The following is a 17,611-nucleotide window of genomic DNA, read 5'->3' as shown; positions in this document are numbered from 1 at the left end:
CATAAACCGCCAATTTTCCACCTTCGGAGCGACGATTCCAACGCAGCACTCGTCTTTAACAAATAGTAACCGGGTAGCACATATAAAGCGCCCAGCAGCGCCTGATATCACATGTGTGTACTAGAAAGGAGGCTATAAGACACGGGCACCCTTAGTAATGCCAAGGACGCGGAAGAAGCGTAGAAGGCAGCCTTCTCAGCTACGCTTCTTTAGCGTTTGCAATCGACACATGCGCCACAATTGCAAATATCGCAATATGACCTACGTACTGTCGGAGACATCTACCGTCCTCGGGATTCCCGGTGTCACCTAGACAGCACACGAACATACGTAGTAACCCAATATTAACTAGCGTCCGATTAGATCATCCTCTTGAGCAGATCGTTGATGAGGTGCTCACGGTTGCCGGCGTCTCCACCCCTGGCCTCGGTGAATCCGTGCCTCTTGGCGACGAAACCCTTGCGTGGCGAGCTCAACTTGAAGGGCCACAAGAAGTTGGTGACCTCCTTGAATTTGGGACCGCAAGTGTAGATCTGGTGAACGACGTCCTCCATTCCGTGGATGCCGTATTTGCCCAGGTTCTCTTCGATGATGTCATCGGTGCTGATGCGCACGCGGCTCCAGGCACCGCGCCTGCCGACCTTGGCGTAGCCACGCTTGTAGAGCAGCTTGCGGATGGTGGCGAGGCTGGGGTAACCGTAGGTGACGTAGGGGTTGATGAGCTTGAGCATCTCAATGGTGGCCTTGTTCAACTTGATGAACACACCGTTGTGCAGCTGGAGCAGCCTGAAGAGCTTGAGGATAAGGCGGGGCTTGGGGGTGATCTTGTTGATACCCTTGATGCGCACGACGAAGACAACCTTAGCGTCGGCCTCCTTGTAGAACGAACCCTCGGCCTTAGCCTTGCGGCGCAACTCTACGAGTTCGCGCTCATGCTTGATGTACTCCTTGGCGTGGTACAGCGCGCGGTTCCTCAGACCTTCCAGACGCTTGCGCTTGCGTTCGACGTGCTTGGTGATTTTGCGCTGCTGAATCTGCTTCAGCTGCTCGTTGCGCTCCACCTTCTTCTGGAGGCCCTCGTTGCACTTTTCCTTGGGAATCCCCCGGAAGCTTTTAATGAGGAAGCGTTCCTGAAAAACACATGAACAGTCGGCATTGACAACTGCTAAAAACGATCACAGCAATAACACACACAAGCGTGTCGGACCTAAACGTCGGAAACGTTAAAGAAAACACAGACGACGCATTGCCGAACCCGCCTGGTCGTAAAATGGACTCAAGCCGTCACATCCGGCGTTGTTAACATACATGAGCACCAATATAGCGTACACTTACCAGTGCCATTCTATCAGACTTGAAAGCGATACCGATTATTGTAGTTCAGCGGCTTAATCGTCCAACTGAAACATGACCCTGCGCAGAATTAGAGGTGGAAGACGGAAAGGAACAACAAACACACACACAACAAAACCAATCGTTTAATCACGATGTAACAGGTATAGCTCCGCGGCCGTATAAATCGCATCCGTGACTAAAGGCCCGACGTCGGGGTGCCTGAAGTATGGAGTCTAACTACCAGCACCTACTGCTGCGTATACTCTGGGCAATTACCGACTGAAGCGACCTATAAAACACAGAGCGACGAACTCGCTGGATATGGCGGAGGCGGCGCTGGAGGCTCCGCGGCACCCGCGCGACAGCCACGAACACCCACTCAAAGAGAGCGAGCCCATAACCCGTCGATTCTAACAGCAACACACGCCAGCAAACTCACCAATTCGTTGGGTCACCAAGAAACTTCCTCTACAAGTGATGTAGAATTGCGGCGGGTCAGGTCTATGGTCGCGTGGGGTGGCCGGGAGGGCCATCATCGGCTGTAGGCCCGGGCGCCTAGTGACGTCGTTACATAGGGAATTGCTCCCGCAATTGCACGCCCGCACCGAGCATAGTTACGCTAGTAGCCATGCTCAAAATCGTCAGTGTTTACTGAGTTGCGGGTGCTCTAAAGCGGCCCTCCTTCGCTACGCTTCGCATCCCTTCACAACGCCGGAGCTACCCATTCGCTCACTTGCGTATATGTGCGTGATATAAACGTGTCGATACATTGCGCTACATGTGTCGGTGCTTGTCGCCCGCTAAGCGCAACTACCACGACTACACCGCCTCAACCACCGCTCCTCCCGAAAGGGGATCGCCATACCGCCAGCCACACACATACAACTAGCGCGATTATGCTAATATGAATGGCGAAATTGATACCGCTCAGAAGGCGTGTCTAAGACCTGGGCTTCTCCTTCTTCTCCTTGTACAGGGCGAGAAGGGAGACACCGGCGACCTTGACGACCTTGAAACGCACACCGGGAAGGTCACCAACGGAGTGTCCACTACGACCGAAACCGGCGACGAGCACCTCGTCGTTTTCGTCGATGTAGTTGAGGCAACCATCCCTCGGGACGAAAGCGGTGATCTTCTTACCGTTCTTGATGAGCTGCACACGAACACTCTTACGATAGGCGGAGTTAGGCTGTACGATGATGTGACAGGTTTAACAGAGGTAGGAAAAGCCCCCAACGGCGAATATGGACGCAAAACCCACTTAAGACAGATGCACCGTACACCGAAAGAGCATAACAAAAACGTTACAGCAGCGTAACAAGACAATTTTATAAAAGCGACCACCAACAACACGAAAACAACTGTTTATACGCAATAGCGTAACACCTGCGTTGTGCAAATATGTAACAAAAGGCGGCCTCATGAATCAGCGGAGGCGCGGGCCAACGCTGTGACCGATTTGTGTATGTTGTACCCAATCTTTTGACTCCCATTGGCGGTATAGCGCCAACGGGCAACACGACTTGGGATTCAATAGCCAATAAGCGCCGAGCGTATGAAAAACATATCACCTCACAAACAACCACCGCAGCAGCACCTTGGGGAGCAAAATCGGAAACATCCACTAACCTGCTTGGCCTCAATGGCGATCTTCTCCACGACGATACCCTTGGCGTGGGAACTACCCTTGAAAGGGTTGCACTTCCACCTCGTACCGAGGTGTGCCTTCTTGTAGGCCTTGTCAGCCCACCTCTCGCGCCTTCTGCGGTTCTTGAGCTTACGCGCGGCCAAAATTCCGCGAGGTACACCTGCGTTTTTTGAGCACAGAAATATGGGCGGAGCACGTACCGGAACCCATCTTGGAAGAACGTTCTCACGGCAAGTGCGACACGGGCTGGTAGAGGTAGTGCTAGCTGCGTCAGATATCGGCTGACGTTGGCGGCTGTAAAGGGTTCAATTGGCTGTTATTTACACAGCAGCACTGGTTGTGGCGGTAAGGCCGTGGCGCATAACGGAAGCGACCTCTATGGGGAGGGCGGCTGAGCGCGCGGGCTTCCGGTCCCCATAGGTAACGGTTTCCGGTGTGCCAGCAACGCTTCGCGGCAGCGGCCAACGCTATTGGTTGGCGCCACACGCACGTCGGCGGTGGCATATGGGCGCCGTGGAAGCCCCGTGACTCGGGTGCTGCGGCAGGCCCACCTACTGCTCGGGACGCTGTGTATGTTACCAGTATAAATTATGACCAATTGTACCCTTAATGACTGCTCATTCCCTCCTTAAGTATCACGTTCGGGCGGATGTTCATCGCCTGGAGCTCCTGGAATAGCAGCTTGCACGCATACGGGATGGAGACCGACGCCGTCTGGCCGCTCTGCTTGCAGTACGCACACCAGCCGTCGTAGCCGATGAAGCCGCAGACGTGGCAGACGTCCATCTGGAAGACGTCACTGCTTAGCATCAGGCGCTCCACAAGAAGCCCGCTGGCGCCGTAAGCGATGAGACAGTCGCGCTCCATCTCTCCCAAACGCAGACCGCCATCTTTGGAGCGGCCTTCCGTGGGCTGGCGCGTAAGAGACTGGCGTGGACCGACGGCGCGGGCGTGAATCTTGTCTGATACCATGTGTTTGAGCTTCTGATAGTACATCGGGCCGGTGAAGATGAGCGTCTCCAGCGGTTCGCCGGTGATCCCGGAGTACAGAATTTCCTTGCCTGCCGGGTGGAAGCCCTTCCGTAGCAAGCTGCGCTCAATGCTGGGTAATGAGTCCGCTTCGAACGGCGTGCCATCTTCGAAAATGCCATTCAAGACGGCGGCCTTTGCGGCGACGAGCTCGAGCATCTTGCCCACCGTCATACGGGAGGGGAAACCGTGCGGATTCATAATCAGGTCGGGCACCCAGCCGTGTTCACTGAACGGTAGATTCTCCTGGCTCTCGATCAGACCCACTACACCCTTCTGGCCGTGGCGACTGCTGTACTTGTCTCCAATTTCGGGCAGCCGCACCTGACGTAGCATTATTTTGTATAACACGCTGTCGGCGATGGTGCTAATGCACATAACTCGGTCCACGTAGGCCGGCTGGTTGAAGTGGTACTTCACGGGGGTCACCTTGATCTCGCCGCTGGATGACTGGGTCAGCTTCTTCAGCAGCGTATCGTCCTTGTTGACTAGCTGCCCGACGCCAATGACGTTGTCGCCAGTAACGTCGTCCACCGGCGCTTCGGACGTGAGATCCACGGCATTCATACCGGCTGGGGCAGCTCCCGGCCTGGGTATCGCATAATTGATCTTGTCGATCTCGACAGTCATACGGCGCAGCGAGTAACAACGGCTAAAACCACGCTCACTGGAGGCCTTGTTTATCACCACAGCATCCTCTATCTCGTATCCCTGGTAACTCATAACGGCCACGATCACATTCTGGCCGGCCGGTAACTTGTCGAAGTTGACCAACTGGATGGCCTTGGTGGTTACGAGTGGGCGCTGGGGGTAAACCATCAGATGCAAAATAGTGTCGCAGCGGTTCAACTGGTTGTATCCGATGCTACCAATGGACTGCTTTCCCATAGCACATTGGTACGTATTACGGGGACTTTGGTTGTGGTTGGGGAAGGGGATCAGACCCGCCACCACCCCCAGCATGCTCATCGGACTTATTTCCAGGTGGGTTGTCTTGGGCGTGATGTCACTCTCACGCATCACAATCAAAGAGTTGTTCTCTTCGTTGACGTCAATCCATTCCAAAATACCGGAAGCGAAAAGCTTCGACAGCGTTATCTCACCGGCAAGCAGGCTGTTCAAAATTTTAGACGTCAGAAGAGGCCTGCCATTCTCGACCACAATGAGAGGCCTGCAGAGCCTACCACCGTCGGAGGATATGTGCACCTGGCGCTGCTCATAGTTCTGGAACACTGAGACGAATGCGCTGATCTGACCACGGCGGCGCAAGGCGACAACGTTGCGGATCAGCTCCTCACCGTTCTGGTGTACACCCAGAATGATACCGTTCAAAAAAACTGTCATATTCCTCTCGTCGTCGAATGCATCCCTGGCTGGCAAGGAGTCGGCAGATTCGACGCCCAACCAGTATATTAACTCGACCAGGCGCTCGATGTCACCGTCAGTCGTCACGTGGTTCATCAGACTCAGGTTCTTCACAAGACCACAACTCTCACCTTCTGGGGTGTCGCAGGGGCAGATCAAACCGAACTGCGAGGGCTGCAAGGCACGGGGCTTGCTCACCTTGCGGCCCTTCTCGAACTGCGAATTGGTCTTGGTCATCATTCCAAGGCATGAAATGTATGACAATCGAGATAGAATCTGCGATACGCCGCTGCGTTCGATACGGAAACGCTTGATGTTCCAGTTGCCAGTCGATATGGTGGCTTGCATACCACGGGTGATGATGTCGGTGGGGAGACTAACCAAACAGTCGGGGTACTTAATCTGTTTTCCTCCATAGCAATTGGAGACAATCTCGTAGTGCCTCGTTAGCGTAGCATCTATTTGTTTCTTCAGCTGGCTCAAGAAGGCTTTGAAGAGGTCCTCAAACAGGATCGAAATCAGCTGCCCTGCAAGCTCCAGCCGCTTGTTGCCGTAGTGGTCCTTATCGTCCATAGGCTCCCTGCCACTGGCGACCGAGAGTACGCGCCTGGCCATGAGACACAGGCTTTTGATCTTCCCAGTGAAATCGCGACAATTACGCATTGGTATGTGCGACAACAGCACCCGTGTCAAGATGTCGTGCGTGTCCTCGATGAGATTCTGGTTTGTTTTCGGCGTGCGCTCCTTGGAACTTGTGAAGAACCCCTTCGCCAGTTGGCGAGGCCTGACCTTGCGCCCCACGAAAAGCAGAGCGTCCATGCGCGAGTTGATACCCTCGTTGTACAGATCCTGTAGCGACAAGATGTAGTCGCCTCCCGTAGGTAGGAAATCGCGAGCTCCAGCGGTGCCGATCAACTGGGCGATTTCCTGGTCGGTAGTGACGCCCATTGCTCTCAGGATGATGCACAGCGGAACGTCGTCGGTGAAGCTGTTGTGGCGCACGTAGAGCTTCTGGTTTTTGTACACCACCGCGGTCCTACTTTTGGATTCCGCGGTGGCCGAGGTGACCGTGGCACAAATGTTCTTCTTTACGTCGGTCTCAACGATGACACGGCATTTGGAAAGTTGCTCCTGCATTAGAATAACCTTCTCCACTCCCTTGATGATAAAGTAACCCCCAGGATCGTACGGGCATTCGCCGAGGCGTGACGACATCTCGAAGTTGTCAACGTTCCCGCCATTACGTTCGCCCCCTGTAAGAGCGCAGACACAGCTGCGCAGCATGACGGGCAACCTTCCGATTTCAACCCGCTTTGAGGCTACACCCTCGCCGTTGTAGTACTCCACATCCGCGTACATGGGCGCGCTGTACGTGATGTCGCGCATGCGGCACAGCTGGGGAGTCAGCAGGATGGGCTTGATGTTGTTCTCGGACATGTACGGCTCCCCGACCTTGATGTCTATGAACTCGATGTAGAACTTCTTGCACGCATCGCTCTTCAGCATCTTGTTGCTAGGGGCGTTGACTATTTCCTTGATCTCGCGCTGCACGAAGTTGTTGTACGAGTTGATGTGCTGGCGTGCGATTCCTCGCATACCCATGTAGCATGGCAGGATGCGCCATTTGTCTTTGATATCGCCCACCGCAGCTGCGTCCTTAGCCACAGACATGTGTCGGACTTCGTCAACCTCCGCGAAGGTCACCTCGCGTTTAGCCTTCATTTTGAGCTGGCCCTAATGATCAGTGTAGCGAAACCGCGTAGAGGAGGATGCTATTCCTCCGCTCTTAGCGATTATATGCCGCCAGACAGATCTCATACGAACGATACACTCCAATTACTGAGACTGTGTATTCCCCGGCATACTAATAACACGGACTCCAGCAACGTAATGAAGCCTCAGCGACGGGCCGCGACTCCATTACTTGGAGCTCAGCCGCTGGCCTACGCGCGCGTCTTAACCGTGAATATATTACAGATTAGTGTCCTCAGGCGTATGATAAAGGTGCTGTGTAAATGTTAGCTACTTAGACGGTGATTCCTGTGCCAACTGACCTGTGGGGGACGGCGTTTCCTAAAAAGCGCCTAACGGCTGCCTGAGGCTGGATTCTCACACACCATCTCCGCTAAATTGCGCGGTGGGTATAGCGGCGCGAGAAACGTCAGCTGACTGCTTCAATTGTGCGTCGAAGACGCTCTGAAGAACACGTGCCTCCGCCGACAACACCCAGCAACGAAGATGGCGGAGCAATACGAGCGCTTCAAGCGTTTCGAGTACCGTACGGTATGATGTTTGCGTGTTAGAAAAACAGCGATGTGCAGAACTCCAACCTCGTGCTGCAACGCGATGGGCACGGCCCTAAGGCAAACGAGGCTACCGGGGAGCCGGAGTCGCTCGCGACGCGGCTCAAGTACAAAATGGGGGACAAAGTTACGTATTCGGTGCCTAAGAGAACCACAGACAACAAGCGCCTCCACACGGTGGACACAAGTCGAGGACCGGCCAAACACAGGCGCACTAGACTGGTAAGTGGCTCCGTTGTAGATCTGCTGAACGGTTGCAGGATCTCAAAAAAGGAGAATCGGTGCTCAACGTGGACATTACAGACAGCGGCTACTACGTGCCATCCTCCCTCGCCACTCGCAACAAGTACGAGGAGATTCTCAACCTTCTGCAGGAGACGCTGGTGGACCAGCCGCAGGAGGTGCTCAAGGGAGCCTTCGACGAAGTTATGACACATCTTAGAGCTGCCGGTCTGAAAGCAGAGGAGCGGCGCAAACTTTGCGAGGATGTGCTTGGACCGTTGAGTGACGACCTGTTCTACAGGCTGTACCACACCGCTAAGGAGCTGGTGGACTTTGGCACAGGGGACGCGCCGCGCGACTCCACAGGCGTGACAGATGACCCCGCGGGCATTGCGGTCGTCTTTGACGAGGACGATGAGGATGATGAGTCGGACGTGCATAGCGTAGAGGCGGAGGAAGACGAGGACGACGAACATGAGGAATCGCACATACAGACCATACGGAAGGACGGCGTTGAGTTCGCTGACACCGACAAGTATCACCTGCCAATCAGCAAGATAGACCCACACTGGCTGCAGCGCGAACTGAATCTCATCTTCGGAGACCCGAACTTGGCCGTCGCGACAGAAAAGGAGATCCTCGCGGTACTGGGAATCCCGGACATACAGGAGTGCGAAAATAAGCTGGTTCTTATATTGAAGTACGAGAATTTCGAGTTCGCGAAGCTCGTGCTCCGGAACCGGTGGAAGATCATGTACTGCACCAGGCTTGGGCAAGCGCAGACGGACGAAGAAAAGGAGGCGATATTTGACGAAATGAAGCAGGTACAGGAGGGTATTGAGGTGCTGCAGGAGCTTGAGGAAGTGCACCTGCGCCGCACCAAGGACCAGGAGCTCACCCTAAACGTGACCAGAGAGGCAGCTAACCTGGCGCGACAAAACGCCAAACGTGAGGGCAATGAGTTGCAAGACGGTGACGAAGAAGAGCTCATTCCGGAACCAACTGCGATCCCAGAGGATATCGCACAAGCTGGACACCCGACTGTTGTTGACCTAGAGGCGCTAGCATTTAAAGACGGAGCGCAGCACATGACCAACACTCGCGTTGTGCTCCCACCGGAGTCGGAACGCGTTGAACACAAGTCGTACGACGAAGTTATCATCTATCCGCTGGAACGTCCGAAGGATTTACAGCGGAAATCGATAAAAACCCTGCCCGAATGGACCCATGCTGCATTTCCAGGGGTCGATTCGCTTAATCCAGTGCAGTCTGTCATTGCGGAGATCGCATTCGAGCACTTCGAGGAGAACATGCTCGTATGTGCCCCGACTGGGGCGGGTAAAACGAATGTTGCCGTGCTTGCCATGCTCAGCGTCATGTCCCAGCATAGGGATGAAAAAGGCCAGTTGAACTTGAATGACTTCAAGATCGTTTACGTTTCGCCTATGAAATCGCTGGTCATGGAACAGGCGCAGTCTTTCACTCAACGTTTTGCGCCTTACGGGCTCAACGTCCGCGAACTTACGGGTGACATGAGCCTGACGCGAAACCAGCTGATGGAGACCCAGCTACTGGTAGTCACACCCGAGAAATGGGACGTAGTCACGCGCAGGAGCGGCATGGAGAATTCAGTGCAACTGATAATCATCGACGAGATCCACCTGCTGCATGACAAGAGAGGACCCGTGCTCGAATCGATTGTAGCACGTGCCATGCACAACGACAGGAAGAACAAGATGAAGACGAGGCTGGTGGGACTAAGCGCAACGATGCCCAACTACACGGATATCGCTGACTTCCTCAAAGTAAATCCGGATCGTGGTTTGTTCTACTTCGGCAACCATTACAGGCCGGTTGGATTAGAGCAGCGCTACATCGGCATCAAGGAGAAAAAGGCCGTAAAGCGTTACAATTGCATGAATGAAATCGTGTACGAACGGGTAATGGAAGATGCCGGTAAGAACCAGATACTTGTCTTCGTCCACAGCAGGAAGGAGACGGCACGTACAGCCAAACTGATTAGGGACATGGCTTTCAAAACAGACGCGCTCAACATATTCCTACACAGTGACAGCGCGTCACGAGAAATTTTGGCTACAGAAGCTGAAGCCATCAAAACAGCTGAGCTGAGGGAGCTCCTTCCATACGGGTTCGGCATACACCACGCAGGGCTGCCGAGATCCGACAGGAAGTTGGTTGAGGACCTGTTCTCGGACGGGCACATACAGCTGCTCATAAGTACAGCCACACTTAGTTGGGGTGTGAACCTTCCGGCACATACCGTCATCATCAAGGGCACTCAGGTTTACTCTCCAGAGGAAGGATGCTGGACAGAGCTCTGCCCATTATCGGTACAGCAAATGATGGGTCGCGCCGGGCGTCCGCAGTTTGACAAGGAAGGAAAGGGTATAATTATTACCGCGCATGAAAAACTGCAATTCTACCTGTCGCTAAACAACCAACAGCTGCCGATTGAAAGCCAGCTTGTGAGCAGCCTCCCGGAGTTGCTCAATGCCGAAGTCGTTCTGGGTAACGTGACCACACGTAAGGACGCGGTAATATGGTTACGCGATACGTATTTCGCTGTAAGAATGCGTAAGGAACCACGGTTATATGGAGTAATCGAGGCTGAAGATGAAGGTGATGACGAGGAGGAAAGTGGGAATTCGACGACTATTGACGAACAACTGTTCGACATTAGGTTGGAGTCATTGGCTCATTCCGCACTTATTGAGCTTGACAAGTACGCGCTGATACGTTATGAACGCCGCAGCGGGGCCATCAAGTCGACGCCGCTCGGACGTATAGCAAGTCTGTACTACCTAAAGCCCCCATCCGTTAAGACGTACGTCGACAATATGAAGGCCGACCTATCCGATTCCGATATATTAAAAGTGTTCTCAGCGAGCGCCGAATTCAAATACATTCCGGTCCGTGATGAAGAGAAGGTCGAATTGGCTGGACTCATGGAAAAAGTACCCATACCAGTCAGAGGACAGGGCCAGGAGGGAACCAGCAAGGTAGCCGTGCTGTTGCAGAGCTACATATCCAGGTTCGATCTGGACGGATATGCGTTAGTATCCGAGATGACGTTCATCACGCAGAATGCCGGGAGAATTATTCGCGCACTGTATGAAATCGCACTCAACAATGCGTGGAGCCAGCTTGCACAAAGGCTGTTCGACTTGGGGAAGATGGTGGAGAGACGCATGTGGTCGGTGATGTTACCACTGCGTCAGTTCAAATCACTTCCCGAGGAATTAGTGCTCAAGCTGGAGAGAAACGATTTCGGGTGGGACAGATATTACGACCTGAGCAGTGTGGAACTTGGGGAGTTGTGCAGGCAGCCTAAACTTGGCAAGACCATCCATAAGCTGATCCACTTAGTGCCTAGATTGGACCTTCAAGTATTCGTACAACCACTAACCCGTGAGATGCTACGTGTGGAAGTCAACATCACGCCAGACTTCCAGTGGGACCCCAAATTGCATGGCAGCAACGAAAAATTCTGGTTGTTCGTTGAGGATGGAAGCGGCGAGAAAATACTGCACAGCCAAACCTTCGTACTGCTGCCGTTCACTCCAGGTCATGTGGAAGATTACTCGGTATTCTTCACTGTGGAACTATCGCACCCGCTGTGCTCTCACTACTTTTTGAGGCTCACCTCCGAAAAGTGGATAGGAAGCGAATCAAAAATATCAATCAGCTTTAGCCGACTGATACTGCCCGAGAAGGCGCAGCCTTTCACTGAACTTTTCGACCAACAACCTAGGCCTATCTCGGCGATGATAAACCTACCGGGGGAAGTGGTCGCACTCAACAAGGCGTTTTTCAGAAAGGCTTTCGGTGACAGCCATTTTAACGCCATACAAACTCGGGTGTTTGATGCCATGTACTCCCAGTCTGATTCGTTGCTGCTATGCGCACCAAGCCGGAGTGGAAAGTTCACATGTGCTGAAATCGCCATTACGCGGTGCCTATGCACGTGTGAAAATGCGACTGTCGTTGTGGTGTCGCCTTTCAAGACGGTGGCCAATCAGCGGCTGGAAAGGTTGAGGTACAAGTTTGGTGACATATGTCAGGTCAACTCGCTGGTCGGGGATGTGAAAACCGATCTCATGGTGATTGCGCAGTCGACCATAGTGGTATGTACGCCGAAACAATGGGATTTTGTATCACGCAGATGGAAGAGCAAACAGTGTCTGCAATCTGTGGACCTCTTTGTGGTTGAAAATTTGGAGCTTTTGGACGACCCTTCGGTCGGGCCTGAGCTTGAGGTTGCAGTGAGCCGTATGAGGTTCATCGCTGCCCAGCTTGAATATCCCACGCGAATCATCGGACTTGGAGGGCCAATATCGAATGCTTTGGATGTAGGTGGCTGGATAGGAGCAACCGCGGCATCCATTTTCAACTTCAGACCAAATTCTCACAGGGCTGTCCTGCCTAAGTTCACCATCCAGTCGTTCGATCAGTGGGACAGCGAAACGCGCCGCTTCTCCATGTTCAACAACGCCTGCAACTTTGTCCTGTCGCACTTCAGGGAAAGCGATGACGATAGTTGCTCGGCGCTTATGTTCACCGTGGATCGCAGGTTCTGCAGGCTGCTTGCTATGGAGGTTCTTCTCTCCATTGAGTACCACGTAGGAGTTACCGGAGCTTCTCCTCTATTGAATGAGGCGAGCAATGAAATCCTTGCCAAGCTGATGGCACGTGAGCGCGCACTGAGCAAACTTATGGAGGGTGGAGTTGGATACTGCCACGATGGATTCAGTGAGGCAGAAATCAAAGTTATGGAGGATCTATTCCGGCGCGGGCAGATCAAGGTGCTCGTTGCAACCGCATCAGCCATTTGGTCGCTAACAGCGTGTGCGCCGTTGGTAGTGGTGGTGGATATTTCAGTGTCGGCAACTAACCGACCCATATCGCAAGGCATATACCCTCAGAGCGACCTCTTACGGATGCTCAGCTGCGCCTATGTGCCCGACGAGCTCAGCACAATAAAGCCGCATGCCGTTATATTATACGAGACGTCGAAGCGCAGGTATCTCTACAAGCTTCTGGAGGAAGCATTCCCGGTGGAAAGCTGTCTAGAGGCGCGCATTGAGGAGCTAGTTAATGCGGAGATAGTGCAGGGTGCTATTGAAAACGCCCAGGATGCCATCGATTGGCTCACGTGGACGCTGTACTATAGGCGGCTCCCCAAGAACCCCAACTTCTACTCGCTGCAAGGCGCTACTGCTCAACACCTCAGCGAACACCTCAGTGAACTCGTGGAATCAGCTATATCAGCCCTGGAAAAATCGCAATGCGCTTCGGTCGCGGATGACACCGTCTCTCCCCTTAACCTTGGCTACATCGCTGCTTTCTACTATCTCCGTTGCAGGACCATAGAGACGTTCGCTAGGTCAGTAACGCCTGATTCAAACAGGGACTCCATCTTGGAACTCCTTGCCACTGCGGAGGAGTTCGCCGATATCGTGGTCAGGACGGGCGAACGGATAGGCAGCCAGAAGCTGGCCGAGGGCAATACGCCGCAAAAGGTCAAATCACTGCTCATTGCTCACATGGATCGCACGCCTCTGACCAACGACCTCCAGAGTGACCAACGAACAGTGCTGGAAAAAATGCCATCCCTGCTATGCGCGTTGGTCGACGTGCTCAGCAGTAATGGGTGGCTAGCGCCGGCGTTGCTTGTGATGCAACTCGGCCAACGGATCGTTCAAGCGCTGAATCCCGCGGACAGTCCACTCAAGCAGCTGCCTCACGCGAGCGCTGCCTGGATCGGCGACGCGAACAAGGCAGGAGTTCACGATCTGTTCGACCTCATGGGAATGGAGGATGATGAGAGGACGCAGCTGCTCAGTGGGTTCACCCAGCAGCAGGCGGCCGCTATAGCAATGGTCTGTAATGCAGTACCCGTGCTTGACGTGCAATGTGTTCTGAGCGATGAAAAGGTCGCTCCTCAGCAACCGGTGAACGTCAACCTCAATATCGAGAGAGAGGGTGATATGGAGCCTGTACACGCTCCTTTCTTCCCTCTGGAGCGCTTCGAGCAGTGGTGGGTTGTCGTGGGAGAGGCCAAAACCAAGGGCCTACTCGGTATAAAGCGTGTGAACCTCCCCAAGAGCAACAACACCGTCACTGTTGAGTTCGAGGCACCCGCAGTGTCTGGAAAGCACGAGATAGTGGTGTACGTCGTCAGCGACTCGTACGTCGGCACCGAACAACAGCACACATTGGTGCTCGAGGTCGTCGCATGAGACGTACCGGCAACGTAACCCTCTCCCAGATGCACATGTGTAATGCTAATTGTCTAACAGTACGATACATATGTTTTGTTGTCTTCGCGTAGCGCTAGCAAACGGTAACTGCGGTGACTGGCCGGGTAGGCAGCTGGAGCGCCGCGTATGGGGAACGTGATTAATGTTGTACCGAGGACTGAGGGCCACAGACCGTATATAAATAGGGGCAATGATATTCGCCGGGCGTACTTTAGCCAGAGCTGGCCTCAAAGGCAGGGCTGTGCAGTACGGCTGTCGCGTCGTCGCGGCCCAGCGCCGTCACAGGCACGACGGAAACGCAGGGGTCTACGAGTACGAGCCATCCAAAAACCCCTGGGAGGACAACAGTTACCATGCACTCAAGAAAGACATCGGACATACCGGGTGGCCAATTCTGGTCGCCACGAACACCACTCAACCGATGTGGCAGAGTTACACTTGGGGAGAGCACAGCGTCATTCCTAGGGACGGATATGGCTGCCCTGGCACGTTTCCACCTGAGGTGAGCACCAAGATCAGGCACACGTTCCGCCTGCCGCCGCAGTTCTACCCTTTCCTTAAGAAGCTGGCCGACGACACCCCCGAGCTCAAGCCTTACATGTACCGGCTCATCGAGGGCAAGTTCACCAACGACGACTACGAGGAGATGTTCTACAAGTTCGCAAAGCCCCTCAAAATATATCGCAAACTCATTCCCAAGCCCTACAGAACTGCTGAGGAGCAGGCACGCGAGCCCGAGGTGTCGTGGGAAAGCGCGTGGCTCAGCTACAGGCAGCGGGTGGCTGCCGAGTACAACATGGCTATCAACATGCGTGAATACCTGATGGGTATGCTTATAGCCGTGTTCGGCGCCAACCTCTGGCTGCAGATGCACAAACAGTACCGTGCGGACATGCGTTTGTACTACCACGAGGCACCAGAGCACAAGGTGAACTGGGTAGTGCCCCGTGGCGATCTCATTTAGTCTTAGGAATGCTATATGAGAGCTACCAGATCATGTTGCAATGAAATCCGTGCGATCAGCAACAGCAGCGTCGTCTGGATATGGCCCAAACGGCAAGGCAACTCAGCGGTGTTACACTACGCAACGTTGCGCAGTTCATAGATTACAATAATGCCAACCGTCTGTCAATCATCAAACTTGTATATGCACCCGTTTTCGGCGAGCGCAGATTAGGTTTTGCGACTTTGGAGTTGCGCATGGTAGGCGCCGGTGGCTGACCCTATCATTTGATTTTCCTGGACTTTTCAGCGTTTAAAAGCTCGAATTGGTGATCGCAGCAGATACAGATGGCTATATGCGCGAAATCGTAGCCGCATACGCAATTTCATCTCGGGGCACCATGGAGGGGGCGCCAGGTTGGGCCTGGCTGAGCAAAAAGGCAGATTTTGGGCGATCATCATGAAAATCCACCAAAACTTGCCAGCAGCTTTAGAATTATATTATGAATCAAAGAACCCCAGAGATCCGCCTAAAACTGCGTACAGCCGGAGAAACAGCCTTCTGGGACGCACGAAAAACGGGCCTTTTCCATGCCATTTTAACGCGTGATTTTCAAGTATTACGTTGATACAGTGGTATATTGTATGTGTAGGAACGATGTAAAATGCGTAAGTGACGATAGGACGTGCAAAATATATTTTGCAAGATGAATATAGTCAAAGTTATGCGCCATTAAAGCCCTGCCAATGGTGGTAAATTCTGTCAGTCACAAAGCGTTTCCAGTAGCGATTTCGACAATACAAATAATGCATATACCTGTCAGAAGATATTTTGCGAGTTACAGGGCAAAATAAGAGCAAGTCCCAAATTCGACATTTTTGCGGATCCCAGGGAGAGACCCCGGGTCCGAGGGGGAGGTCGGAAAGCAAAAGTTCTAATACAACGCCAAAAACCATGTATTTGGGTATTCATTGAATTTATATGTGCTTTTTGAAGCTAGAACCGTTCTACGCGCTCTAAAATACCCTGCAACATGCCGTTGGCGATTCAGCCCAGGGGCTTGCTGAGCGATTAAACCAACGCCATATATTGGAATATTCTGGATATATGCAAACGTGACACTTGCTCCGAAGTCAGCAGATTAGCTTTCGAGACGAGAGAATCTCCTCAAACCACGGGAATCTCCATGGAGTTGAAGAACTCAGTCGCCTTGGAACGCAGTTCACTGCGGCGTGCACCGTCCCATGCAAGCTCCTTCGACATGATGTCACACACGGAGTCCAGCACTGCAGATGCTGCCTTGTGGTCGCGGAACGCCAGGCGAGTACGACGAGCCAAAATGTCAAGCGGGGTGCATGCGTACTCCCGGCGAATGCCATAAAGAACCTCACCCTGCAGATACGGGTAGTCGGGGTGGATAGGTTTCAACATGCCAGATTCAGCGGACATGAGTTAGTGCTACCACGAGGCACCAGAGCACAAGGTGAACTGGGTAGTGCCCCGTGGCGATCTCATTTAGTCTTAGGAATGCTATATGAGAGCTACCAGATCATGTTGCAATGAAATCCGTGCGATCAGCAACAGCAGCGTCGTCTGGATATGGCCCAAACGGCAAGGCAACTCAGCGGTGTTACACTACGCAACGTTGCGCAGTTCATAGATTACAATAATGCCAACCGTCTGTCAATCATCAAACTTGTATATGCACCCGTTTTCGGCGAGCGCAGATTAGGTTTTGCGACTTTGGAGTTGCGCATGGTAGGCGCCGGTGGCTGACCCTATCATTTGATTTTCCTGGACTTTTCAGCGTTTAAAAGCTCGAATTGGTGATCGCAGCAGATACAGATGGCTATATGCGCGAAATCGTAGCCGCATACGCAATTTCATCTCGGGGCACCATGGAGGGGGCGCCAGGTTGGGCCTGGCTGAGCAAAAAGGCAGATTTTGGGCGATCATCATGAAAATCCACCAAAACTTGCCAGCAGCTTTAGAATTATATTATGAATCAAAGAACCCCAGAGATCCGCCTAAAACTGCGTACAGCCGGAGAAACAGCCTTCTGGGACGCACGAAAAACGGGCCTTTTCCATGCCATTTTAACGCGTGATTTTCAAGTATTACGTTGATACAGTGGTATATTGTATGTGTAGGAACGATGTAAAATGCGTAAGTGACGATAGGACGTGCAAAATATATTTTGCAAGATGAATATAGTCAAAGTTATGCGCCATTAAAGCCCTGCCAATGGTGGTAAATTCTGTCAGTCACAAAGCGTTTCCAGTAGCGATTTCGACAATACAAATAATGCATATACCTGTCAGAAGATATTTTGCGAGTTACAGGGCAAAATAAGAGCAAGTCCCAAATTCGACATTTTTGCGGATCCCAGGGAGAGACCCCGGGTCCGAGGGGGAGGTCGGAAAGCAAAAGTTCTAATACAACGCCAAAAACCATGTATTTGGGTATTCATTGAATTTATATGTGC

At 52.9% G+C, this 17,611-nt stretch overlaps 7 protein-coding genes across 7 annotated transcripts; 3 read left to right on the top strand and 4 right to left on the bottom strand.

The window, feature by feature from the left end:
- Positions 1 to 359: 359 nt before the first annotated feature.
- On the bottom strand, positions 360 to 1,344 carry BBBOND_0302370 (60S ribosomal protein L7, putative; the record flags this gene model as incomplete). Its single annotated transcript, XM_012913065.1, has 2 exons — positions 360 to 1,130; positions 1,336 to 1,344. The coding sequence occupies 2 exons, from the start codon at positions 1,342 to 1,344 to the stop codon at positions 360 to 362; spliced, it is 780 nt and encodes a 259-aa protein (XP_012768519.1).
- A 931-nt stretch (positions 1,345 to 2,275) lies between these two features.
- BBBOND_0302360 (40S ribosomal protein S12P, putative) lies at positions 2,276 to 3,193 on the bottom strand (the record flags this gene model as incomplete). Its single annotated transcript, XM_012913064.1, has 4 exons — positions 2,276 to 2,524; positions 2,715 to 2,906; positions 2,965 to 3,143; positions 3,184 to 3,193. The coding sequence occupies 4 exons, from the start codon at positions 3,191 to 3,193 to the stop codon at positions 2,276 to 2,278; spliced, it is 630 nt and encodes a 209-aa protein (XP_012768518.1).
- A 396-nt stretch (positions 3,194 to 3,589) lies between these two features.
- On the bottom strand, positions 3,590 to 7,099 carry BBBOND_0302350 (DNA-DIRECTED RNA POLYMERASE BETA SUBUNIT, putative; the record flags this gene model as incomplete). Its single annotated transcript, XM_012913063.1, has 1 exon — positions 3,590 to 7,099. One exon carries the CDS (start codon positions 7,097 to 7,099, stop codon positions 3,590 to 3,592), a length of 3,510 nt encoding a protein of 1,169 aa, XP_012768517.1.
- A 516-nt stretch (positions 7,100 to 7,615) lies between these two features.
- Positions 7,616 to 14,162, top strand: BBBOND_0302340 (U5 small nuclear ribonucleoprotein; the record flags this gene model as incomplete). Its single annotated transcript, XM_012913062.1, has 3 exons — positions 7,616 to 7,660; positions 7,699 to 7,902; positions 7,941 to 14,162. 3 exons carry the CDS (start codon positions 7,616 to 7,618, stop codon positions 14,160 to 14,162), a joined length of 6,471 nt encoding a protein of 2,156 aa, XP_012768516.1.
- A 211-nt stretch (positions 14,163 to 14,373) lies between these two features.
- Positions 14,374 to 15,147, top strand: BBBOND_0302330 (hypothetical protein, conserved; the record flags this gene model as incomplete). The annotated part of the gene is made up of 1 exon (XM_012913061.1): positions 14,374 to 15,147. The coding sequence occupies one exon, from the start codon at positions 14,374 to 14,376 to the stop codon at positions 15,145 to 15,147; it is 774 nt and encodes a 257-aa protein (XP_012768515.1).
- Positions 15,148 to 16,293: 1,146 nt separating this feature from the next.
- On the bottom strand, positions 16,294 to 16,557 carry BBBOND_0302320 (GLYCEROL-3-PHOSPHATE DEHYDROGENASE, putative; the record flags this gene model as incomplete). Its single annotated transcript, XM_012913060.1, has 1 exon — positions 16,294 to 16,557. One exon carries the CDS (start codon positions 16,555 to 16,557, stop codon positions 16,294 to 16,296), a length of 264 nt encoding a protein of 87 aa, XP_012768514.1.
- A 168-nt stretch (positions 16,558 to 16,725) lies between these two features.
- BBBOND_0302310 (hypothetical protein) lies at positions 16,726 to 17,233 on the top strand (the record flags this gene model as incomplete). Its single annotated transcript, XM_012913059.1, has 2 exons — positions 16,726 to 16,884; positions 16,934 to 17,233. The coding sequence occupies 2 exons, from the start codon at positions 16,726 to 16,728 to the stop codon at positions 17,231 to 17,233; spliced, it is 459 nt and encodes a 152-aa protein (XP_012768513.1).
- Between the last annotated feature and the right edge of the window lie 378 nt (positions 17,234 to 17,611).

The sequence above is a fragment of the Babesia bigemina genome (genome assembly GCF_000981445.1).
Source record: "Babesia bigemina genome assembly Bbig001, chromosome : III".
NCBI lineage: Eukaryota > Apicomplexa > Aconoidasida > Piroplasmida > Babesiidae > Babesia > Babesia bigemina.
This window is presented reverse-complemented; position numbering and strand designations above follow the sequence as displayed.